The 27,396-nt window shown below is 40.4% G+C and overlaps 1 protein-coding gene across 1 annotated transcript in view; it reads right to left on the minus strand.

The window, feature by feature from the left end:
- LOC126416097 (zinc finger protein PLAG1-like) overlaps nucleotides 1-27,396 on the minus strand; it is a 104,584-nt gene that overhangs the window by 28,682 nt on the left and 48,506 nt on the right. Inside the window, exon 5 of the mRNA XM_050083595.1 lies at nucleotides 10,560-10,647. Coding sequence (XP_049939552.1) covers nucleotides 10,560-10,647 — 88 coding nt within the window. The remainder of the gene's footprint in view (nucleotides 1-10,559; nucleotides 10,648-27,396) is intronic.

Here is a 27,396-nt window from a genome sequence, read left to right on the forward strand (position 1 = left end):
TAAGGGCATGGAATGCTTCTGACAAACAAAAATTTTCAGAACTAAGATTCTTATATACCTGAAATAGATAGTTTCCAATCAGTATGCATTACTGTTTCCTACCTATGGCAGCCACTGACTTTTCATTGGGAAAAAACATTCAAAATTGGCACTGCTAAGCAGGCAATTGAGAGAGCATATTGGAAATTAAAAGAGAGAGAGAGAGAGAGAGAGAGAGAGAGAGAGAAGACTGATGTGGAAGGTTTAATCATGACAGTGAAGAAAACAAAATGGAAGTTGAAAAATTTGTGATAAGCTCCTATGGGACCAAACTGCTGAGGTCATCAGTCCCTAGCCTTACACACTACTTAAACTAACTTATGCTAAGAACAACAGAAATACCCATGCCCGAGGGAGGACTTGAACCTCTGACGGGGGGCAGCCGTGTGAACTGTGGCAAGGCACCTCAGACCGTGCGGCTAAAATGGAAGTGGACAGGATATCTAGCCAAGTTAAAGGATGGTAAATGGACCTAGGAAGATCTTTGCTTGATTTCATGTGATAACAAAAGAGAGAAAACGAGCTAATGGAAGGTGGGCATATGATAGATGGCAATATGTCACATAACATGCAGTAGTGACATTGATGTGTGAAGCAGAAGCTTGTAAATCATGGAGTTTTCTGCAGCTGCTTCCACCCAACAGTAGATACTGCAGGCTACTACAGACAGGAAGGTAGGAAAGCACGAGAAAATGCACACACACAGTTTTTGGTGAATGCTCTCTGACAGCATCTGATCTGGACCCACATATAAAGTGTGGCCGAATTTTGTCTGAAGCAGTAACAGCATACAAGATAAAGTTTATTTCAGGACTTAAAGCAACATAACCATATCCGCAAAATTGTTATAATTCAATGGTCTATTTAATTCATTATATAACATGCAAATACCTCAAGCCAACTGGGATAAAATTACAAAAACCACAACAAACTAGAAAATGTGTTCCATGTGGTACTGTCAACATGACACATTCCTCAATTTGGCAGATGAGAGGAAAGGGTTAGAAGGTTAGAAGAAAAGGAATTATTCAGGGATCAGACAGGTAAGTTATTGAGGATCAGGGTACAAGGAGACACAGCATGAATAGGGCAAAATAAAAACTAACAATGCAATACCAGTGACATTCAAAATGTGAAATCGCTGAACAGGAGGCAAAAATTTGGGCCCTTGAGGCTGAATTAGAGAATGTGAATTTGGAATTATGTAGACCAAGAAAGGAAAAAGAGGTGGGATGCTGAGAAAAGCTAGCAAGCAAAGGGCAAAAAAGGGAGACACTTTTTAAAAAAAACTTCCGAAATTCCGTTAGTAAGTCAGTTTGGCTTGCTATCTGAAGTAGTGGAGGAAAGGCCACATCCAGATGTAGTTGAATGTAGAGTGAAGCAGAATATTAACTGAAAGAAAAAAAAAAGACAGATCAGGGTCAAATCAGAACAGGAAGACAAGAATTCTGCTTCTAGGTAGCAATTCTGAGAGGGGTGTAGGCCAGCAGCTTAAGGAGAAATTAGGTGCCCAATACCAGGTCACAAGGTGACAGAAAACTTCAGTCAGCTATGCAGGGACTTTGAGAAGGAAGATTAGGTAGTAAGGGGGAGTAAGAAACAGCCTGGCTATATGAATCCAAGACTTAGTATTATGAGTGACCTGGATAAAATAGGAGCAGAAACTGGGCACACAAATGTGGGGTTTGTGGAGGTCTCTCAGCACCGTGATTGGCCCTGGGTAAACACTGCTGTAAGGCATGTTAACACTGAGCTGAGCAGGGCGCTCCAGACACCAGCAAAATCTCACGTAAGTGTTGTTCCAGTTGATGCTATTGGTAGGTGGGGATAGACTACACATGACCTGCACCTAAATAGGAAGGGGAAAGATACGTTAGCTTCTCTATTAGCAAATACTGTAATAGGGGCCACAGTCACACAATGGATGATCCCTGTGGTTAATGGGATCATGCAGACAGGTTTTTTCTGGTTAAAACCAAAGTCCAGACAGACAACAATCAAGAAAAATAGAATAAAAGAAGCTCCACATACCAAATATTGGGATAAAGCTAAGGATAGTATCAACTTACTTCATCAAAATATCAGGGGAGTAAAAAATAAAGTAGTGAGCAGTTAGTACGTCTAGATGATCTCAAAAATAAGAATGAGATTGATATACTCCGTCTGACTGAACACCATGTAACTGTGGGGATGGAAAGTCTCAGTATAAATGGGTATACTGTAGCTACTGACTCTTGCAGATCCAGCACAGATAAAGGAAGAGTTGCCATTTACACAAAACACGTGTATAAATACAAAACTGTAGAAGTAACAAATTTTGTGCCGATCAGCACTTTGAAGTTTGTGCATGAGAACAACAGATAGATAATGTAGTGTTGATATTAGCAACAGTGTACTGGTACCCATTGGGGATTGGGAGCTATTCATAAAAAAAAGTTTGACTACCTGTTATGCTGTCTGTCAGACAAAAAAGAGAAGTTGTTAATCTGTGTTGATTTCAATGTATACTTTCTAAGCCATTCTATAGGAAAAGTAAAATAGAAATGTTATTAATGACATATAACTTAGAATCAGTGATCAATTTCCCAACATATATAGCTCAAGACAGTAGCACTCTAATCTTGTTGTGGTCTTCAGTCCAGAGACTGGTTTGATGCAGCTCTCCATGCTACTCTATCCTGTGCAAGCTGCTTCATCTCCCAGTACCTACTGTAGCCCACAGCCTTCTGAATCTGTTCAGTGTATTCATCTCTTGGTCTCACTCTAAGATTTTTACCCTCCATCCTGCCCTCCAATACTAAATTGGTGATCCCTTGATGCCTCAAAATATGTCCTACCAACCGATCCCTTCTTCTAGTCAAGTTGTGCCACAAATTTCTCTTCTCCCCAAATCTATTCAATACCTCCTCATTAGTTATGTGATCTACCCATCTAATCTTCAGCATTCTTATGTAGCACCACATTTCGAAAGCTTCTATTTTCTTCTTGTCCAAACTATTTATCGCCCATGTTTCACTTCCATACAAGGCTACACTACATACAAATACTTTCGGAAATGACTTCCCAACACTTAAATCTATACTCGATGTTAACAAATTTCTCTTCTTCAGGAACGCTTTCCTTGCCATTGCCAGTCTACATTTCATATGCACTCTATTTCGACCATCATCAGTTATTTTGCTCCCCAAATAGCAAAACTCATTAACTACTTTAAGTGTCTCATATCCTAATCTAATTCCCTCAGCATCACCCGACATAATTCAACTACATTCCATTATCTTCATTTTGTTGATGTTCATCTTATATCCTCCTTTCCAGACACTCTCCATTAACTTCAATTGCTCTTCCAGGTCCTTTGTTGTCTCTGACAGAATAACAATGTCATCGGCGAACCTCAACGTTTTTATTTCTTCTCCATGGATTTTAATTCCTACTCAGAATTTTTCTTTTTTTTTTCCTTTACTGCTTGCTCAATATACAGATTGAATAACATTGGGGACAGGCTACAACCCTGTCTCACTCCCTTCACAACCGCTGCTTCCCTTTAATGCCCCTCGACTCTTATAACTGCCATCTGGTTTTGTACAAATTGTAAATACCTTTTGCTCCCTGTATTTTACCCCTACCACCTTCAGAATTTGAGAGAGAGTATTCCAGTCAACATTGTCAAAAGGTTTCTCTAAATCTACAAACGCTAGAAAAGTACGTTTGCCTTTCCTTAATCTATCTTCTAAGATAAGTCGTAGGGTCAGTACTGCCTCACGTGTTGCAACATTTCTACGGAATCCAAACTGGTCTTCCCAGAGGTCGCCTTCTACCAGTGTTTCCATTCGTCTGTAAAGAATTTGCGTTAGTATTTCGCAGCCGTGGCTTATTAAACTGATAGTTCGGTAATTTTCACATCTGTCAACACCTGCTTTCTTTGGGATTGGAATTATTATATTCTTCTTGAAGTCTGAGGGTATTTCACCTGTCTCATACATCTTGCACACCAGATGGTAGAGTTTTGTCAGGGCTGGCTCTCCCAAGGCTGTCAGTAGTACTAATGGAATAATGTCTACTCCTGGGGCATTGTTTCGACTTAGGTCTTTCAGTGCTCTGTCAAACTCTTCACACACTATCATATCTCCCATTTCATCTTCATCTACATCTTCTTCCATTTCCATAATATTGTCCTCAAATACATCGCCCTTGTATAGACCCTCTACATACTCCTTCCACCTTTCTGGTTTCCCTTCTTTGCTTAGAACTGGGTTTCCATCTGAGCTCTTGATATTCATACAAGTGGTTCTCTTTCCTCCAAAGGCCTCTCTAATTTTTCTGTAGGCAGTATCTATCTTACCCCTAATGAGATGCCCCTACATCCTTACATTTATCCCCTAGGCAGCCCTGCTTAGCCATTTTGCACTTCCTGTCGATCTCATTTTTGAGACGTTTGTATTCCTTTCTGCCTGCTTCATTTACTGCATTTCTGTATTTTCTCCCTTCATCAATTAAATTCAGTATTTCTTCTGTTACCCAAGTATTTCTACTAGCCCTCATCTTTTTTACATAATTGATCCTCTGCTGCCTTCATTATTTCATCCCTCAAAACTACCCATTCTTCTTCTACTGTATTTCTTTCCTCCATTCTTGTCAATCATTCCCTAATGCTTTCCCTGAAACTCTCTACAACCTCTGGTTCTGTCAGTTTATCCAGGTCCTATCTCCTTAAATTCCCACCTTTTTGCAGTTTCTTCAATTTTAATCTACAGCTCATAACCAATAGATTGTGGTCAGAGTCCACATCTGCCCCTGGAAATGTCTTACAATTTAAAACCTGGTTCCTGAATCTCTATCTTATCATTATACAAACTATCTGAAACCTTCCAGTATCTCCAGGTCTCTTCCATGTACACAACCTTCTCTCATGATTCTTGAACCAAGTGTTAACTATGATTAAGTTATGCTCTGCGCAAAATTCCTCCTCCATTTCTTACCCCCGTTTCACATTCACCTACTATGTTTCCTTCTCTTCCTTTTCCTACTATTGAATTCCAGTCACCCATGACTAAAAAATATTTATCTCCCTTCACTATCTGAATAATTTCTTTTATTTCATCATACATTCCACCAACCTCTTCGTCATCTGCGGAGCTAGTTGGCATATAAACTTGTACTACTGTGGTAGGCATGGGGTTCGTGTCTATCTTGGCGACAGTAATGCATTCACAATGCTGTTTGTAGTAGCTTATCCACACCCCTGTTTTTTTTATTTATTATTAAACCTACTCCTGCATTACCCCAATTTGATTTTGTATTTATAACTCCGTATTCACCTGACTACAAGTCTTGTTCCTCCTGCTACCGAACTTCACTAATTCCCACTATATCTAACTTTAACCTATCCATTTCCCTTTTTAAATTTTTTAACCTACCTGCCCGATTAAGGGATGACATTCCATGCTCCAATCCATATAACGTCAGTTTTCTTTCTCCTGGTAACGATGTCCTCCTGAGTAGTCCTTGCCCAGAGATCCGAATGGGGGACTATTTTACCTCCGGAATATTTTACCCACGTGTACGACATCATCATTTAACCATACTGTAAACCTGCATGCCCTCGGGAAAAATTACAGCTGTATTTTCCCCTTGCTTTCAGCCGTTCTCAGTACCAGCACAGCAAGGCCATTTTGGTTAGTGTTACAAGGCCATATCAATCAATCATCCAGACTGTTGCCCCTGCAACTATTTTAAAGGCTGCTGCCCCTCTTCAGGAACCACACGTTTGTCTGGCCTCTCAACAGATACCCCTCCATTGTGGTTGCACGCACGGTATGGCTATCTGTGTCGCTGAGGCACGCAAGCCTCCCCACTAACGGCATGGTCCACGGTTCAGGGGTGGGCGGGGTGGGAGCACTCTAATAGATAAACAGATTATTTAGCACTCTAATAGATAATGCATTGGTACAGGAAGGAATGTAAAACTAACAAATGCTTTCCCTGTGATAAATGGATTATCAGACCATGATGTGCAACTGATTAACTTACAAAACTTAGCAGGGTGTACAGTTCAGAAACCATTAAGTAAAAGTGTAAGGCTGCTTAACCTGGTATCTATACAGCACTTCAGAGAAAGTTTTAGAAATTTTCTTGACAAATTTATTTCCCTTTTTTAACATTGCTGTCAAAAAAAGCTAGATGCTAAATGTAACACCAAACAGTTTTCAAAGAAACCTTGGATTACTACTGGTATTAAAGTGTCTTCAGAAAGAAAAAGAAAACTGAGACAGCAAAATTAAGTAAAGACCCAGAACTAATTTTATGCTATAAAAATTATTGTAACATACTGGGAAAAATTGTCAGAAAACTCAACAAATATGTATCTTAGAGATGAAATTAACAACTTGAGCAATAAAATAAATTCAATATGGAATGCTGTTAGAAAGGAGACAGGAAAAGTAACCACTGGGGTAGGTAGTATTACTATTAAAAGAGAATGAGACCATCTTAGCCAACAATACACAATTAGCTAATGTATTTAACAACCATTTCTTAAGTGTAGGTGAAAACATTGGTGAAAGTAGTTCAAAAGAAAAAGCCAAGCAGTGCACGGAAGAGTCAGTCAGTTTCAAGAAATCTTAGTCTGATTAATTTTCACCTAACAACCTCTTGTAAAATAAGGAAAATCATTAAATCTTTGAAAAATAAATGCTCTGTTTGAGTAGATGACATCTCAAACAAGGTATTAAAACAATGTGGAGCAGTTACAGCTGATGTTCTGAGTCACATTTAATGCATCACTAACTCAAGGTATTTTCCCAGACAGGTTAAAATATGTCATTGTCAAGCCTCTCTACAAAAAATGGGACATCACAGATGTCAATAATTACTGGCCAGTATCCTTGCTTACAGCATTTTCAGAAACTGTCAAGAAAGTAATGTACTCAAGAGTGGTTAGCTATCTGAACAGTAATGGGATACATAGTAAATCACAGTTCGGATTTCAAAAATGCTGTTCCACTGAGACAGCAATATACAATTTCACTGCCCACATAATAGTGTCTTTAAATAGCAAAATGTCATCAACAGAAATTTTCTGTGACTTATCCAAAGCATTTGATTGTGTAAACCATGACAGTATGTTACAGAAATTACATTCTATGGTATAAATGGAACAGCATATGAGTAGTTTAAGTCATATCTACAGAACAGGAAGCAAAAAGTTTCCCACTTCAGCTAACTTCAATCATGGGTCCCCTTCTGTTCTTGATATAGGTGAATGACCTCCCTTCTTATCTGAAATAAGGAGCTAAACTGACACTGTTTGCTGATGATACAAGCATAATTATTAATCCAGTAAAAGAAGCTCCAATATAAAATGATGCAAATAATGTCTCTGGAAGAGACACCAATTGGTTTTCTGCGAATGTGCTTGCTCTGGACTTTGAGAAAACACAGTACATCCAATTTTCTGCTGCAAGGAGTACAGTTCCTTCGATAAATATATCAACAGCAATCAGTAGCAAAGGATGAGCGTACTAAATATTTGGGTGTACTTATAGATGAGAATCTTAGTTGGAAAATTCGTATTTTGGATCTCCTAAAGCAACTAGGTTCAGCAACTTTTGCAATCAGAATAACTGCCAATTTTGAGGATACAGAAATTAGTAAGCTAACACACTTTGCATACTTTCACTCCCTGATGTAATACGCAATAATATTTTGGGGTAACTCACCACTTAGGCAAAAAGTATTCACTGCTCAAAGGAAGGTGGTTAGAATAATGAGTGGGGCCCATACACGCTCATCTTGTAGGATCTGTTTAAAAGGTTAGGAATTCCTAGAACAGCCTCACAGTATGTTTATATAGTAATGAAATTTGTTCTCAATGACATGGACCAGTTTAAGAACAACAGTGACATTCGTGATTATAATACCAGAAGAAAGAAATACTTACACTACCCTCTACTTAACCTATCTTTGGCACAGAAAGGGGCAAACTATACTGCTGTCAAACTTTTTGATAAATTACCAGATGAAATAAAATGTCTGGCAGACAGCAGTAATATTTTCAAAAATAAATTGAAATGGTATCTCCTTGACGACTCCTTCTACACCACAGATGAATTCTTGAATAAGAATAAATAAGTCTATAGGTATAATATATGCATTTTGTGGCATTTAAGGGAATGGGGTAGGTAATAATTTTAAGCTAAAAAAGAAAAGAAAAGAACCAAACTTGATTCATGTGTGCATTTCTTATGCACTTGACACATTCCCCATTTTAATGGTTACCATGAGGTTGATCAATGGAACAAGTAACTAACTAACTAGGAAGTTAGAAAAAAGGTAGAGAGGGAAGCTGACAAGTCTGAGATTAGGGAATGAGGGACTGTAATGAGAAATGCAGGGGTGACAAGCATAAACTGTGAAACGTTAAAAGGAAATATACATAAAAAACGGAAAATAAAAGGAGGAGGAAAATGGCAGACATGACATGATAGAAGAAACAGTTTGGGAATCACACCAGGTGCAAAAAGAGAATAAAAAGAAAAAGAAAAAGACAACAGATCATGTGGGTGACATCAGAAATGCACACTTAAGAAAAAGTTCCCACTTGCATAGTCTTAAGGTAGGGGGCACTGGGAAGAAGAGCCTAAATTGTTCCAATGGTGAAGCAGGCTTTTATATTCAAAAGCATATTCAGTGATGGACAGACTGCAACAATAAACTGAATAATGGACACAAATTAGCAGGTTCATGAAACGGGTCACCTTACTACTCTTTCCTTTTTTGGGAAGGCTTGTCCTATCAGTTTCTTGACTGGGGCAGGCAGTGATTAAGAAAAGAGAATTGTGTAAGCAGAATATGAAAATGTGGCTAAGAAACAGGTTGAGGAGTGTTACGGGAAGACCAAGATATCACAGAGGATGCTAAAATGTTGGTTAATGAAGTACAGGGTGATTCAAAAAGAATACCACAACTTTAAAAATGTGTATTTAATGAAAGAAACATAATATAACCTTCTGTTATACATCATTACAAAGAGTATTTAAAAAGGTTTTTTTTCACTCAAAAACAAGTTCAGAGATGTTCAATATGGCCCCCTCCAGACACTCGAGCAATATCAACCCGATACTCCAACTTGTTCCACACTCTCTGTAGCATATTAGGCGTAACAGTTTGGATAGCTGCTGTTATTTCTCGTTTCAAATCATAAATGGTGGCTGGGAGAGGTGGCCGAAACACCATATCCTTAACATACCCCCATAAGAAAAAATCGCAGGGGGTAAGATCAGGGCTTCTTGGAGGCCAGTGATGAAGTGCTCTGTCACGGGCTGCCTGGCGGCCGATCCATCGCCTCGGGTAGTTGACGTTCAGGTAGTTACGGACAGATAAGTGCCAATGTGGTGGTGCTCCATCCTGCTGAAATATGAATTGTTGTGCTTCTTGTTCGAGCTGAGGGAACAGCCAATTCTCTAACATCTCACAACATGCGTGCTACATTTTCATCACTCGTTCTCGGCCGTCCAGAACTTTTCCCTTTGCACAAACACCCATTCTCTGTAAACTGTTTATACCAACGTTTAATACACCACCTATCAGGAGGTTTAACACCATACTTCGTTCGAAATGCATGCTGAACAACTGTCGTCGATTCACTTCTGCCGTACTCAATAACACAAAAAGCTTTCTGTTGAGCGGTCGCCATCTTAGCATCAACTGACGTTGACGCCTAGTCAACAGCGCCTCAAGCGAACAAATGTACAACTAAATGAAACTTTATAGCTCCCTTAATTCGTCGACAGATAGTGCTTAGCTCTGCCTTTTGTCGTTGCAGAGTTTTAAATTCCTAAAGTTGTGGTATTCTTTTTGAATCACCCTGTATACTGGATAAGTGAATGTCTTCAACAAATCATAGCCCTTACAAGTGGCTTGAACATTTCAGATCCGAATAGTAACCAGTATTTGAGGAATTATGTTTGTTTTGTCTAAGATGATAAATCTGAGACACCTATAATGATATAAAGAACTTGCTTGTGAGTTTGCTGATGAGGTAATTATGGGAACTGGTTGCAGAGGTGATTCTGGCAGTGTAGTTTTGCAGTAAGTCAAAGTGCAAACAGATAAATTTATTGTTAGTTCTGAGGCTGTACACAAGGGTAAATTCCAAATGGAAAGAATAACAAAAATTTAAGCACAATCCCCACGTTTACAACTTACAAAAAAGAAAAATCTTTATGATTTAAACTAAAAGAAGGAAGCAAAAATGAAAATTACTGAGATGGAGTGAAAAAAAGTAATGTGAATTAAAACAGTGTGTGCTGAGACATTTGCTGCACAGATCTGCATTATGCAAAGGCTCGAGACAATTTCTTAATGTGACACACAATTTCATCTATGAAGTAGTTTCATTATAGCGTAACACTGCTGAAAGAAAGCTTCATTATGATAAAGAAAATCTGCTTGGAATTTAATATCACCCCTTGCTTTTGTAGATGTTTCCTCCTTATACTTATACATTACTTAATTTTTACCTTCTGTTTTGTGTAGAGGTGAAGTTCCCATGCAGGCGGCATATTCCTTGGCATACCACACACGTAACTCCTCCCCAGCAGTGATATCCTAAAGTGAAAAAAACATTAAAAATCACTATTTAGTTCTCTTTAATATCTTGTGTAATTTTTAATAAATTAGACAACAGTCTCCTGTACGCCAATCACACTATTTTCTTCCTAACCTTCGAATTTTATCAATGTCTAATTATAATGCAAGTAGCTTCGAACAATAATTTAAAAAAAAGTACTAAATGTGTGCTGTGTTGTGAAAGATGTCATTTGTGAATGCTGTCTTGCTCAAGATAAATATGTATTTTAGTTGTAACGGCATAATTCTTGTCAAAAAATGTGAGATATTTCCCTCTTGCTCATTTGCTTAGCATACATGGTTAAATTTTTAGATATGTACACAATCACAAATTATCCAAAATTACAACTATTTGGTATTAATGAAATTACTGGATGATGTTAGTTAACAGTCCTCTAATGAGTTACATGTATGTTGTTCTTACATGTCTAACAGAGATTAATTTTTGGACAACAGAAGAGTCTCACCGTTCCTATGCAGGTACATTTTTTTTTTTTTTAAAGAAGGTAGATTAAAGTTACCTCACTTGGCATGGAATGTATATTGAAAAGACAGATTAGATGCCATAGAAGGGGAGAGTGTTTATCAAGAATGAAATAGGTCTGTCTGTGAAGTTCTCTGAAAGCGAGTAACAGGTCTAGGTGAACTCAACGTAACTATTGAATTTTTTTTTTACCAGTCAGTATGTAAGACATGGCAATAGGTATTCCTAGTGTAGAGAAAGAGTTGAAAACAAATAAGTTGTCAGGCCCAGATGAAACTCGAATTCAGTTTAACAGAGAGTACTTACTCTATGGTATTGATCCCTTACTTAGCTTGCATTTATCAAGAATCTATCACCCAGTGCACAATCTCAATGACTGGAAACAAGTTCAGGTGGCTGCTGAATACAAGAAGGGCAAAAGAGTGGACTGCAAAATTATAGACCAATATCCTTAACACTGTTTGCTGCAGAATTCTTGAACAAATTCTGAGTTTGAATGTAACAAATTTCCTTGTGACAGAAAAGCTTCTGTAAACAAATCAGCACAGATTTGGAAACTATCTGTCTTGCAAAACTCGGATTTCCCTTTTCTCATATGACATTCTGTGAACTATGGATGAAGGGCAACAGGCAGATTCCATACTGCTAGATGCCCACAAAGCATTTGACGTGGTGCCCTGCTGGAGTCTGTTAACAAAGGTCCAAGCATATAGATCAAGTTCCCATATATGTAATTGGTTCGAAGACTTCTTAAGTACTAGAAACCAGTAGCCCGTACAAAGTCCCAATGTTTACACAGTCCAATTTGTTTTACAGTCCGATGGAGCCACTCTCACAAATGATGATAATGATAAAATGATGAGGACAACACTAATACCCAGTCCCTGGGCAGGGAAAATCCCCAACCCGGCCAGGAATCGAACCCGGGACCCTGTGATCCAGAGACAGCAGCGCTAACTACTAGACCATGAGCTGCGGACTCTAGTTGTGATGAATGGCAGCTTGCTCTAAATGTAGAAAAATGTATGTTAATGCAGACTGAGTAGAAAAAAAGATTTCCATAATGTTCTAATGCAGCATTAGTAGAGTGATTAAATATCTAGGTATAATGTTGCAAAGTGATATGAAATGCAACAAGCACATAAGGACAGTAGAAGGGAAGGCAAATAGTTGACTTTGGTTTATTTGGGGAAATTATGAAAGTGAAGCACATATATAAAGGAGATCACATATAGAACACTAGTGCGATCCATTCTTGAGCACTGCTCAGGTGTTTGGGATCTCCACCAAGTCAGATTAAAGGGAGACATTAAAGCAATTCATAGGTGGGCTGTTAGATTTGTTACCAGTAGGTCCAATTAACACACAAGTATTATAGAGATGCTTTGTGAACTCAAATCGGAGTCCCTAGACTGAAGATGATGTTCTCTTCATGGAACACTATTGAGAAAAATTAGAGAACCGGTATTTGAAGCACACTGCAGAACATTTTTATTGACTCCAACATACATTTCACGTAAGGACCACAAAGATAAGAGAAATTAGGGCTTGTTGTTTTTCCCTCACTCTGTTTGTGAAAGGAATCAGAAAGGAAATGACTAGTAGTGGTACAAGGTACACTTCATCAGGCAGCATGTGCTGGCTTGCAAAGTATGTAGATGTAGATGTAGAGTTCAATGACTAATCAATGTCTTTGGACAAAAAATTGGTAGGTCAGATGGACAAATACCAGAAAGGGAATCAGTGAAGGTTTTTATGCCATATTACTCAGGGGAACAATGACATCTCTAAAACAATAATGGCAAACAAGGTTTTGTTCCTGTTTATTCCCTTATCCTGTATGTTTCTTAGCCACCCAGTCACCTAACCTGGCAACTTCTTCGCCCCCAAATGACCGATAATGAAACTATTATTTTCTTGTTCAACTCCTGCATTTCATTTTTTTTAATTCACTCAGTACAAAATTTAGTTATAAGTAATGCAGAGAGGAGAAAATTTATGTCTATGAGTTACCATTTCTGCATTTTGTTGACCTTAAATATGTTTTTTTCATGAATGCATTAATTTTCATGTTTTCAGTGTGGGTGGGAGGGATTTCCATTTGTTCTTTTATGGATGACGTTAAAGAAACTATAGTATACAGGCTGAAGACCCCCTTTCCTAACTTCATGTAATTTATGAGCAAAGTCTGATAACTTCCATTTTTAGAAAAAATACTCTAGGAAATTCAATTTGCTTATCACAGTGAATATGCCAACAAGAATACAGTAGAGCAGCTGGCAGACAATATTTACATTAGTGTCTCAATAGGGGATAGTTTCACTGTGGATGGGGTTGCTAATGAATTAGCAGATCATGAATTAGTAGGTATTGAGACAGAAATCAGAGAGTACATTGATGTGCAAGAAATTTAATCAAAAGCTAACATTTACATAACTCATTAACGATCAGCAATGGCAGGTAGTGTACATATTATTAGTACTTTGCAAGTAACGTCTTATAGCATGAGCTATGATGGCTGCATGAACAATATCTATGAACTTTTTTTAGGTGGGGGAAGAAGACAGCACAGACATGTAGTGACTGTTACTGAATTCACATTGCTTGATTGACTCCATTCAGAAAAGTCAAGTAAATTATCAATTCTCTAAGCAGTAATGATGCACGTATGTGTTAATAATATTCTACAGAGTCAATGCTGTGAACTGTGTACAATACATACAAGACTGGTAAGTTGACTTAGCCCAGTCCACTAATTTGAAAAATGTGCTGTTGTGGGTTGCTGACATTAAGATTGTACCAGTGAGTAACTTAAAGAAACACATTGTCATGGGGTTTGAAAAGAAATGGCTCATTTAGTGAACTGAATATGAAATTTTCACAGGAAATGTTGAAAGCATAAACAGAAGACTTCAATAATATGTCATTCAATGGAAAATATGTGATTTTTCACAAAATAAATGGTAAACACTTCTATAGTGAATGCACTACATCTAATTTTCACATAGAAGATAATTTTTTTCTGTCAACTGCTGAGACCTACAACAAATTATCATTGATTAGGATTTAGACAGAGAAAATCACATAATAATGAGAAACTATTGAAGGAAAATGAAGCTACATAATTTTTACAAATCTCTGTGATTTAAGAAATAGTAGGCCTATTGTACACGGGGATGAGACTTATGTGCGCTTGCCACAAACTACATGCCACACTAGGAGTGATGTTAGTTAACATTTATGCCTGGGATAAAATTTTTGATTATCACAATGATATCAATTTTGAAAACTTTGAGAAAAAGATCAGACTTTCCCACTAAACTCGTTGTAAGTGATCATGACTCTTACCGTAACATTAAAAAAAAAATAACCTCCCCTCCCCCCCCCCCCCCTCACACACACACACACACACACACACACACACACACACACACACACACACACAAGGGATTCAATTTCATGAAGTTAAGAACAAATCACAACTGTACACTTTTATTAACATCAATATGGAAATATACAAAACACTGAACACTGATTCTATCCTTGCAGAACACAGCTGTTAAGTTTTAGATCACCATCTTACCGTGCAGATTAACATAATGAAACCAAAACTGTATCATGATGCTTTCAAATAATGATAGGATTAAAATTGTAGAAGAAAAGTTTCATACAACAGGTAAAGATTAGACAACAGATTAATTCATTATTAATTAATAGGCCAACAATAGTCTTTAGAACAATAGGCTTGGAGGGAGATGAAGCTAGGAGACAGGTTAGGAATGCGAGATTGATTAGCTTGTTCTGTGGCGGGCAGGGGGAGTTGTGTGCAGCACACCATGAAGTGGAGGAGTGAAATGGGAGTGAGAGACAGAACATAGGAGGAGAGGGAGACTGTGGAGGGGTAGTGTAAGGATATGTTAGTTGAGTACAGCAGAAGGCACAAGGACAGCAGTGGAGCTGGGTGTGAGACATGAAGTAGCATATGATGTGACCAGAATGACTGTGGGTTTGAAAGATATGTTGAAGGGACAGTTATGATCTACATAAATCAAGAAGCCATGTTCTGACATTAGATGGCCATTTCTGTCTTGGCCTCAGTCTGGTAGTAGCCATTCATTCAGGTGGATAGTTCATTAATGGTTATCCTGACATAAAAGTCTGTGCAAAAGGTACAGCACAGCTAAAGTATCAAATGTCTGCTTTCATGAGTGGTTGTGTCTCATAAGGTAGGGCATGCCTGTGACAGGACTGGAATAGGACAGAAAGAAGGAAGGGAGATTAGTGTTAAATATCTGCAGACAACAAGGTCATTAGAGACAGTGCACAAGTTCTGATTAGGGAAGGTTGGACAAGGTGTGTGTTAGGGATGGGTCAGGATATTTTGTAGATTTAGTGCGTAGTGGGGTACCACTTTGGGAGAGGTGCTAACAATTATGAGTAGGATAGACCTCAATTACGTACATTATGAAAGGCAGTTGAAGGATCTGATTCAGTTGTAATGTTACATATACTGCCCGAGAGAATGAAGTTCTGTCTGCATGTGTGATGTCAGACAAATATTTATAATTTTATATTTAGTACTTACTTTAGTTTTATTTCAATACAGTCATGTAAATCTGTTTCTTTTTTTGTTTTGTGTAGAGTTCATGAGCTCCTGACAATGTGATAGCATCTTTCTCAACTGATAAGAAGCTTGAAATATTGGAACACGTGAGGCAATACTGACCTTACGACTTATCTTAGAAGAAAGATTAAGGAAAGGCAAACCTACATTTCTAGCATTTGTAGACTTAGAGAAAGCTTTTGACAATGTTGACTGGAATACTCTCTTTCAAATTCTAAAGGTGGCAGGGGTAATATACAGGGAGCGAAAGGTATTTACAATTTGTACAGAAACCAGATGGTAGTTATAAGAGTCGCCGGACATGAAAGAGAAGCAGTGGTTGGGAAGGGAGTAAGACAGGGTTGTAGCCTCTCCCCGATGTTGTTCAATCTGTATATTGAGCAAGCAGTAAAGGAAACAAAAGAAAAATTCGGAGTAGGTATTAAAATCCATGGAGAAGAAATAAAAACTTTGAGGTTCGCCGATGACATTGTAATTCTGTCAGAGACAGCAAAGGACTTGGAAGAGCAGTTGAACGGAATGGATGGTGTCTTGAAGGGAGGATATAAGATGAACATCAACAAAAGCAAAACGAGGATAATGGAATGTACTCGAATTAAGTCGGGTGATGTTGAGGGTATTAGATTAGGAAATGAGACACTTAAAGTAGTAAAGGAGTTTTGCTATTTGGGGAGCAAAATAACTGATGATGGTCGAAGTAGAGAGGATATAAAATGTAGACTGGCAATGGCAAGGAAAGCGTTCCTGAAGAAGAGAAATTTGTTAACATCGAGTATTGATTTAAGTGTCAGGAAGTCATTTCTGAAAGTATTTGTATGGAGTGTAGCCATGTATGGAAGTGAAACATGGACAGTAAATAGTTTGGACAAGAAGAGAACAGAAGCTTTCGAAATGTGGTGCTACAGAAGAATGCTGAAGATTAGATGGGTGGATCACATAACTAATGAGGAGGTACTGAATAGGATTGGGGAGAAGAGTAGTTTGTGGTACAACTTGACCAGAAGAAGGGATCGGTTGGTAGGACATGTTCTGAGGCATCAAGGGATCACCAATTTAGTATTGGAGGGCAGCGTGGAGGGTAAAAATCGTAGGGGGAGACCAAGAGATGAATACACTAAGCAGATTCAGAAGGATGTAGGTTGCAGTAGGTACTGGGAGATGAAGAAGCTTGCACAGGATAGAGTAGCATGGAGAGCTGCATCAAACCAGTCTCAGGACTGAAGACCACAACAACAACAACAAGAAGAAGCTTAGCAATGTTGGCCAACACAAAGTAATCGCCAATTACCAGTGACCGAGAGAAAATGGGAGCTGCATTATCAAGGGCCTTATTGTGCTTTATTACAATAATTAAAACATGGTATATAAAAGCTTTGGAATAATAGTACATAATTCAAATAATTCAACGAGTGAGCTCTTGCTCGTCTCTCAAAGGAAACAGTTAACAAATGTATAATACTGCTGTATATTAATGTTGATAATGACTTTAGCTGTAATTAGAAGATAAATAAATGAAATTGTAGAGGAAATCAGACCATGGAAAACCCAGGAGGGAAGGTACAGAAGAATTATTCAAAATGTAAAAAATTTGAAATTGTGGAATTTTATGTTATTCTGCAAAAAACTGGAAACTTATTTTGAAGTGAAAAAACTTGAAATTTGCAAAAATGAATAATTGGAGTTTCATCATTCAGCAAGTGCAACACTATTCTTTTATTGTAGTAATTAATGGTAGTAATCAGTGACTGCATAAATATGATCAAATTTTTCAAAACGCAAGAAATTTAATTTTGAAGTAGTTTTTTTGCACTGAGACTCGAAAATGAACCTGATAAAAAAGTGTTAATATAATTTAAATGAAGTAAGACAGATATTGCAATGCATGATTTCATATCTTTGGTTTCTTCTGCATACTTACAAAGTCTGATAATGAAGCAATCTTCACATTCTGGATGTTCAAAATTAATATTAAATACTGTCTGAGTAAGGAATATTAACAGTGAAAATTATGGGACATACTGTGACCATGACAGGGCAATGGTAAAGAAGACAAGTTAACAGGAAATAAGAAAACAAACACTGTCATCCACTAAGATACGGAAATGCCATGTGCATGTAGATGAAATTCTCACATTCACAGAAAATGTGTTTACTGCTTAGACTCATAATTTGCTGATGAGCTGAATCAGCAGCTGTGTGTGTGGGTGGATGAACTGAAGAAATTACCTACAGTATCTGAGCATACTTTGTCATTTTAGTCACCGGAGAACGATGATGAAGATTAGGGACTAAATCTGCCGCTGCTACCTACTTTCAGTACACACAAACCAAATTAACGAATATAGTGAGTTGTTACAAAAATGGTATTGCAAGAAAATGTTTTGAGTGGTGATAATTGTTATATGATAAATTAAAAAAAAGTGTGGGTTTTAACCACATTATTAACTTGTACCGAACAGAATAAAGGGAAAAGGAACCAATAAAAATAGTAGTAGTAGTAGTAGTAGTAGTAGTAGTAGTAGTAATAATAATAATAATAATAATAATAATAAAAGTTCAAACAATGGAAAATCCAGGATGGAATGTAACAATATTATGAAAGGGAAGAGGCCACTCACCATATAGTGTAGAGCATGAACAGCAGATACAAACAACAAAAAGCCTGTCACAAATAAAGCTTTCGGCCATTAAGGCCTTCATCAATAATAGACGACGGACACGGACACACACACACACACACACACACACACACACACACACACACACAGAGGCGTGCACGCGACTGCAGTCTCAGACTACTGAAACCACTCACATGACTGGTATCACAGGTAGCCCTGCCCCTGATAGATGATGTCAGTGGCCGGACTGGAGTCGGTGGTGGTGGGAGGATGTATGAGATAGGTCTTGCATCTAGGTCTATTACAGGGGTATGAGCCATGAGGTAAGCGGTTGGGAGCAGGGGTTGTGTAAGGGTGGACGAGTATATTGTGTAGGCTCAGTGGAATGCAAAATACCACTGTGGGAGGAGTGGGAAGGATAGTGGGCAGGACATTTCTCATTTCAGGGAACAAAGAGAAGTAGTATAAATCCCGGTGGAGAATGTAATTCAGTTGCTCCAATGCTGGGTGGTACTGAGTTATGAGGGGTTTGCTCCTCTGTAGCTGGATGGTGGGACTTAGGGAGGTGGTGGGAGACTGGAAAGATAACGCACAGAAGATTTGTTTTTGTACAAGGTTGGAAGGATAATTATGGTCTGTGATCTGTGAAGGCTTCAGTGAGACCCTCAGTATATTTCGAGGAGAACTGCTCATCACTGCAGATGCGACGACCAGGGGTGGCTAGGCTGTACGGAAGGGACTTCCAGGTATGGAACAGGTGGCAGCTGTCAAAGTGGAGGTATCGATGGTGGTTAGTAGGTTTGATATGGACAGAGGTATTGATGTAGCCATCTTTGAATGGAGGTCAATATCCAGGAAGATGGCTTGTTAGGTTGAGTAGAACCAGGTGAAGCAAATGGGGGAGAAGTTGTTGAGGTTCTGGAGGAATGGGGATAGGGTGTCATCAACCTCAATCCAGATATCAAAGATTTCATCAACGTATCTGAACCAGGTGAGAGGTTTAGGAGTCTGGGTTTTTAGGAAGAATTCCTCTAGATGGCCCATGAATAGGTTGGTATAGGATTGTGCCATGCGGGTGCCCATAGCTGTACCCCGGATTTGTTTGTAGGTATTGCCTTCAAAGGAGAAGTAATTGTGGGTGAGGATAAGGTTGGTCATGATATCTAGGAAGGAGGTTGTTGGTTTGGAATCTGCCGGGCATTGGGAAAGGTAGTGTTCAATAGCGGTAAGGCCATGGCCATTGGGAATGTTAGTGTTAAGGGAGGTGGCATCAATAGTGATGAGCAGGTAAAGGGACAGGAACTGTAGAGAGCCAGTGGAGGAAATGGATGTGGGCAATAGGCTAAAGGTGTTGGTCTATGACAGCAGAGATTCTCTCAGTGGGAGCACAGTAACCGGCTACAATGGGGTGTCCTGGATCACCAGGTTTACGGACTTTAGTAAGTATGTGGAAGGTAGGAGTGTTGGGAGTGGCAGGGCTGAGTAGAGAGATGGACTCCGGGGAGAGGTTCTGGGATGGACCTAAGAATTTGAGGAGTGACTGGAGATCCTGCTGGATTTCTGGAATGGGGTCACTATGGCAAGGTTTGTAGGTGGAAGTATCTGACAGCTGGCGGAGGCCTTCTGTCACGTAATCCTTGCAGTTCAAAACAACAGTGATGGAGCCTTTGTCCGCAGGTAGGATTATAATGTCGGGTTCAGTTTGTAGATGGTGTACTGCGGTTCTTTCTGCAGATGTATGGCTAGTTTTCATTTTGGGCATGACGGTGAGGCAAGGTATGAGATTAAGAAATTCTGGAAAGTTAACTGGGGGTGATTTGGGGGGGCTGTGGGGGTGGATCACGGTTGGATGGAGTAGTGAACTTAGGGTTCAATATTGGTCTTTGGTTGAGTCTGAGTGGTAGGGTTGTGGTGAAAAAGTGTTCCCACTGTAGGGATTAGTAGAAGGAGGGAAGGTCTTTAACAAGTCCTCCAAGACTGAATTCGGGAGTGGGGCAAAAGATGAGGCCTTTGGAGAGGACTGATATTTCTATTGGGCTAAGGCTTCTGGAGGAAAGGTTCATGACTGTTTAGGTCCTGGATTGTTTGTGGTGGTGGGAGGGAGTTTTGGAGAGTGGGGCAAGTGTAGTAGGTCTGCGAGACAGGGGTTGTCAGCTATGAGGGGACATGGTGGAGGTTTGGAGTTTGTTGTAGAGGTGGAGGACAGTGGTACTCCAAGGCGGGAGAAGGAAGTGAGCAGGACGAAGAGCTTTCTGAGGTGGGGTTGCGCATGTTGCTCAAGTTCCTGCAGGGAAAGAGTTTCAATGTGTGTTATGGATTCCAGGAATTTGGAATTGCATAGCAGGAGAATTTTGCGGATGAAGAGAAAGTACTGCAAGGAGGTTTGGGCTTGGTAGGTATGGTTTTGCAGGACCATGTTGGTGAGGACTATAGACTGGCAGAATCTGAACAGGTGGAGGTCATTGTGGAAAGAGGGATGGCAGCCAGAGATGGTTAATTTGATGTTAAGGCCATTAGGGGGGATTCCAGGAGCCAAGCAACAATGCAGGAGCAGATTTGACTAGGGATAAGGAAGCTCTTCTGTACTGATGAAGATGGAAGGAGCAAGGATCCGTGATGGTGGAAAAAATGTGAAGAATTACCAAAACAACGTAGAATTACGTGCAAAAAATTTCACAAAAATACACCCAAATAAGTGTGAAAAATCACGAAAAGGATTAAATGGATGCAAAAGGGGGAAACAAGATGACATCTGAGGGAGTCAACGATAGCGAAAGGCAAAAACTCACTAAAACTGGCAAGAAGTAGTTGTGCCCCCAGAATGTTACGAAAGTCTGGAGACACTTGTGTTCCAGCCGTTTCGAACACGCGTTATTTTAAAGCAGGGGGGTAAGGATGAGCATGGGATACTGCACCCTTTTATTGTTTGTGCAGGCGCAACTGGAAGGGAGATAGTTTGTCGGCGCTGGCAAGTGTTCAGCGCGACCTACGAAGAATGAACACATACGGCCCGGAAGCTCCATGGCCGGCTGCAAAGAGTAATGTAGCTTTGTATTGTTGAAAAACAAATGGAGTGACCCGAAGCAGTGACTGTTTTAGTAGACGCTGAAATGCTGTTGAGAGTACATGGACTGGACGTGGATAGTCAGCCACGATAAAAGCTTATGTATTAATTGTGTTCGAAAATGTGTAATTAACTGATTCCGGGTGCCCGGTAATGTGTGGGCTTACATAATTAAGTTTAGTTGTTTTTCTGTACGAAGTGGAAATAAATATGTTCTGGTGGATTGAATGATATTCCAAGAGTAGGGTATTTTTTAAATAAGAAGAGATAGAGCGAGAAAGTGAAAATTTCCCCTTCTTATCAGTGAAATCTTCGGAGAAGCATCCGGTGCTAGCAGAAGACATCGGCGCTGCAAGAAAGCAAAACCAGCATTCTTCAACAAGCAAGTCCACGGAAAACGCTTAACATTACACCAGGCCACCGCAAGAACGTGGCAACCGTAAAGATGGGACCTGAGAAAGTAGGGGAAATATTAAGGCTAATTTCAAGTTGCCGCCGCTCATACCTCACCTGTCTTTCAACAACATCTTTGCCCCTGTACTTCTGCCTCGACTGACATCTCTGCCGAATCTCTTTGCCTTTACAAATGTCTGCTTGTGTCTGTGTATGTGTGGTTAGATATGGGTGTGTGTGCGAGTGTATACCTGTCCTTTTTCCCCCTAAGGTAAGTCTTTCCACTCCCGGGATTGGAATGACTCCTTACCCTCTCCCTTAAAACCCATATCCTTTCATCTTTCCCTCTCCTTCCCTCTTTCCTGATGAAGCAACCGTTGGTTGCGAAAGCTAGAATTTTGTGTGTATGATTGTGTTTGTTTGTGTGTCTATCGACCTGCCAGTGCTTTCGTATGGTAAGTCACATCATCTTTGTTTTTAGATATATTTTTCCTGTGTGGAATGTTTCCCTCTATTATATTCATATCATTAATTTGAACCCAACAATTACGTTTGTTATTGTCACTGTTGCATTTCGAAATCTTTTCTGTCGTCTTATTTTCTCTTTCTGTTTTGCCAGTAGGTTCACTTTGTATTCACCTTCTCCTTTTTACCGTAATCTACTATACAATTTTATCCCGCCTATATATACTCAATAATACGTAACCCACTTCCAAACCACAACCAAAAAAAATTTTTTTTTCCGCTTTCAACACTACCGCTGCTATAAAATCCACCATTTCTAGTTCACAAACAGTTCCTTTCACCTATTAAACAACCATTTCGGCTAGTTCTAATAACTTTCGCTTTATTTCCATTTCCATTTTTCCCACATCATTGATCATTTTTAGCCGCTTCCCACAGGTTTTAACGTCATTATTTCTTCGTCAGACAATTGTTAGCCTCATTCTCATAATTGCCACCACAAAACCACTCCTTTGAATACATTTACATGTAGTTTTTTCGAAATTTTCCCGAATTTCTCCACCCTTCAACGTGTTTTGGCAGCAACACAACCACCTAACCTTTATGCACATCGTTGTCTACCAACCCAAGTTCACCACAGGATCAACACAGCCCAGCTTTAACCAACACTTTTTCGCCTTTTTTCACACCAGACCTCCAGTTGCTTTCTAGTCCACCTTTATCTCTCCCCAAATATTTTTATTTTCATTTTCATTTCAGCCTCATGTTACACTTTCCACCTTCTAATACCATGTCACCCTCACAACACCCCCACAACGACACCATTAAGTTTTATTTACATTCCCTCCGCAAACATGCCTTCGCCCTAGCCAGATTACGCTCCCATATTTTATTTTCTCAGGCTTGTCTGACATTTGGCATTACCCCCGAAGGTCTCACACTTAAAGTTCCCACCTCTGGCTGCAACCCTTCTTTCCATCAGTCCCTATACCAGTTCCAAACTGAACAATCCATTGCCCTCACCCACCTAATCCTTCACCTACACATCAACTCAGCCAATGAACACACCCGTCAACTCCTATCCTCAATAAAAGTCCTCAATCTTTCCTCTCCCACATTCACACCGGCTGTTCAGAGCATCCTCCTACAGGCCAACCGCAAATTAGAACAGCATGCCACCCTCCACCTTAAAAAACTATCCAATCTCCTGGTTTCCCACCTCCGGAAAGGCAACTCACTCACCCTTCACAACCTTTCCAGCAAACCTCAACCTTCTCTCATTGCACACAAACCCAGTCTCTCCCATCTACTCAATCTCCCTCTTCCAGCTCCACTCCCTCCAAAACCTCAAAATTCCAATCAACACAATCTGGAACCACAACACCCTAATTCAGTAGTTAACCTTTCCTCCAAGCTTCTCTCCCAATCCGAAACCTCTGTCCTATCCAAAGGCCTCACCTTCAGCCCCACTCCCAGATTCAACCAAACAGCCCTCGTCAAAGATTTACTGTCCTACACTCGTACTCTCTGCTGGAAATATCACTTTGCCACGAAGAAAAATGATCCTAATCCTACTCCTAATGATCCAACTCCCCAAGACACTATCCAAATTGAACCCTGCCTGGAACAGTTCCGTCCTCCGTCACAGTGGGACCCACCTCCTCTTCCTCAAAATCACCCTCTCCAAACCTTCCAGGAATTTCTGACTTCCAGCCATGCTTCTCAATCCTCCTTAAAAAACCTTAATCCTACTCCCAACATCACCACTGCTGAAGCCCAAGCTATCCGTGATCTGAAGGCTGACCGATCCATCGTCATTCTTCCGGCGGACAAGGGTTCCACGACTGTGGTACTTGATCGTCGGGAGTATATGGCTGAGGGACTGCGTCAGCTTTCAGACAACACCACATACAAAGTTTGCCAAGGTAATCCCATTCCTGATGTCCAGGCGGAGCTTCAAGGAATCCTCAGAACCTTAGGCCCCCTACAAAACCTTTCACCTGCCTCCATCAACCTCCTGACCCCACAGACACCCCGCACCCCTACCTTCAACCTTCTTCCTAAAATTCACAAGCCAAATTATCCCGGCCGCCCCATTGTAGCTGGTTACCAAGCCCCCACAGAACGTATCTCTGCCTACGTAGATCAACACCTTCAACCCATTACATGCAGTCTCCCATCCTTCATCAAAGACACCAACCACTTTCTTGAACGCCTGGAATCCTTACCCAATCTGTTACCCCTGGAAACCATCCTTGTAACCATTGATGCCACTTCCTTACACACAAATATTCCGCACGTCCAGGGCCTCGCTACGGTGGAGCACTTCCTTTCACGCCGATCACCTGCCACCCTACCTAAAACCTCTTTCCTCATTACCTTAGCCAGCTTCATCCTGACCCACAACTTCTTCACTTTTGAAGGCCAGACATACCAACAATTAAAGGGAACAGCCATAGGTACCAGGATGGCCCCCTCGTATGCCAACCTATTCATGGGTCGCTTAGAGGAAGCCTTCTTGGTTACCCAGGCCTGTCAACCCAAAGTTTGGTACAGATTTATTTATGACATCTTCATGATCTGGACTCACAGTGAAGAAGAACTCCAGAATTTCCTCTGCAACCTCAACTCCTTTGGTTCCATCAGATTCACCTGGTCCTACTCAAAATCCCATGCCACTTTCCTTATCATTGACCTCCATCTGTCCAACGGCCAGCTTCACACGTCCGTCCACATCAAACCCACCAACAAGCAACAGTACCTCCATTATGACAGCTGCCACCCATTCCACATCAAACGGTCCCTTCCCTACAGCCTAGGTCTTCATGGCAAACGAATCTGCTCCAGTCCGGAATCCCTGAACCATTACACCAACAACCTGAAAACAGCTTTCGCATCCCGCAACTACCCTCCAGACCTGGTACAGAAGCAAATAACCAGAGCCACTTCCTCATCCCCTCAAACCCAGAACCTCTCACAGAAGAACCACAAAAGTGCCCCACTTGTGACAGGATACTTTCCAGGACTGGATCACACTCTGAATGTGGCTCTCCAGCAGGGATACGACTTCCTCAAATCCTGCCCTGAAATGAGATCCATCCTTCATGAAATCCTCCCCACTCCACCAAGAGTGTCTTTCCGCCGTCCACCTAACCTTCGTAACCTGTTAGTTCATCCCTATGAAATCTCCAAACCACCTTCCCTACCCTCTGGCTCCTACCCTTGTAACCGCCCCCGGTGTAAAGCCTGTCCCATGCACTCTCCCACCACCACCTACTCCAGTCCTGTACACGATCAAAGGCAGAGCCACGTGTGAAAGCACCCACGTGATTTACCAACTGACCTGCCTACACTGTGAAGCTTTCTATGTGGGAATGACCAGCAACAAACTGTCCATTCGCATGAATGGACACAGGCAGACAGTGTTTGTTGGTAATGAGGATCACCCTGTGGCTAAACACGCCTTGGTGCACGGCCAGCACATCTTGGCACAGTGTTACACTGTCCGGGTTATCTGGATACTTCCCACTAAAACCAACCTGTCAGAACTCCAGACATGGGAACTTGCCCTTCAGTATATCCTCTCTTCTCGTTATCCGCCAGGCCTCAACCTCTGCTAATTTCAAGTTGCCGCCGCTCATACCTCACCTGTCTTTCAACAACATCTTTGCCCCTGTACTTCTGCCTCGACTGACATCTCTGCCGAATCTCTTTGCCTTCACAAATGTCTGCTTGTGTCTGTGTATGTGTGGTTACATATGGGTGTGTGTGTGAGTGTATACCTGTCCTTTTTTCCCTCTAAGGTAAGTCTTTCTGCTCCCGTGATTGGACTGCCTCCTTACCCTCTCCCTTAAAACCCACATCCTTTCGTCTTTCCCTCTCCTTCCCTCTTTCCTGATGAAGCAACCGTTGGTTGCGAAAGCTAGAATTTTGTGTGTATGATTGTGTTTGTTTGTGTGTCTATCGACCTGCCAGCGCTTTTGTATGGTAAGTCACATCATCTTTGTTTTTAGATATATATATTAAAAAAAAAAAAAAAAACAAACAAACAAACAGTTGGGAGTTGCTATAGCAACCGATAACAGCGAGGCCGAGAAGCGATTTCACTATACTTATCCAGAAATATCGTGTTGATAAATGGTGAAATGATTAAAGGAATCAAGAAAATCGCACAACGCTGCAGTTAGTCTCAAATCGCCGCCGCCGCCATCTATAAATGCTGACGCCGCCGCACACCAACGCCTACGCAGCATCACACCAACGCCGACGCAGCCGTCCACAAAAGCCGACGCAGCCGTCCACAAAAGCCGACGCCGTCGTCCACAAAAGCCGATGCCGTCGTCCACTGGTGCCGACGCCGTCGTCCACTGGTGCCGACGCCGTCGTCCACTGGTGCCGACGCCGTCGTCCACTGGTGCTGGTTGAGCTACTACTGACCTTTCATTGTTTGTGAAGTGTGGGGTGTTGTGTAAATAAGCGAGTGTACTTTTAATGGTAACTAGATTAAAGGCAAAACAAAACACAATGGAAAAGGAACATCAATCTGTAGAGTCTGTTGGGGCTATGGGAATTGAAAAACAGGGGCCAGATTTAGGCGAATTAATGAGGTTTATCAAAGCGCAGTTTGAATCACAACAGGACGAACTGAAGGCCGAATTAAACTCTAAGTTAAATTTGCAAAACACAAAACTAGAGGCTCAAGTTAATATCCTAAGTAATCAGAAGCAAGAATGGAAAAAAGAATTGAAAAAAGAATTGTCTGATTCCCTGAGTGAACAGACAAATATTTTATTTAAGGATTTAGAACAAAGAAATGAAGATAATATAAAAGGGTTAGTTCAAAAATTAGAATATGATGTAGACTGTAAATGTAGTAGTATGGAAACACAATTTAACGAAAAATACGACTCTTTGTAAAATGTATGTACTGTTACATTTGATGTGGTCGAACAAGAATTAACTACACTAAAAACCAATGTCCAGAAACAAGATAAGTTGGTCCCCCTACTACAGGCACAAATTTCAGGGGTCAAATCACTGAGTGGAAACCGTAGAACAGAACTTCAAAGAAAAGTTAATG

Source organism: Schistocerca serialis, chromosome 8 (assembly GCF_023864345.2).
Source record: "Schistocerca serialis cubense isolate TAMUIC-IGC-003099 chromosome 8, iqSchSeri2.2, whole genome shotgun sequence".
Taxonomy (NCBI): domain Eukaryota; kingdom Metazoa; phylum Arthropoda; class Insecta; order Orthoptera; family Acrididae; genus Schistocerca; species Schistocerca serialis.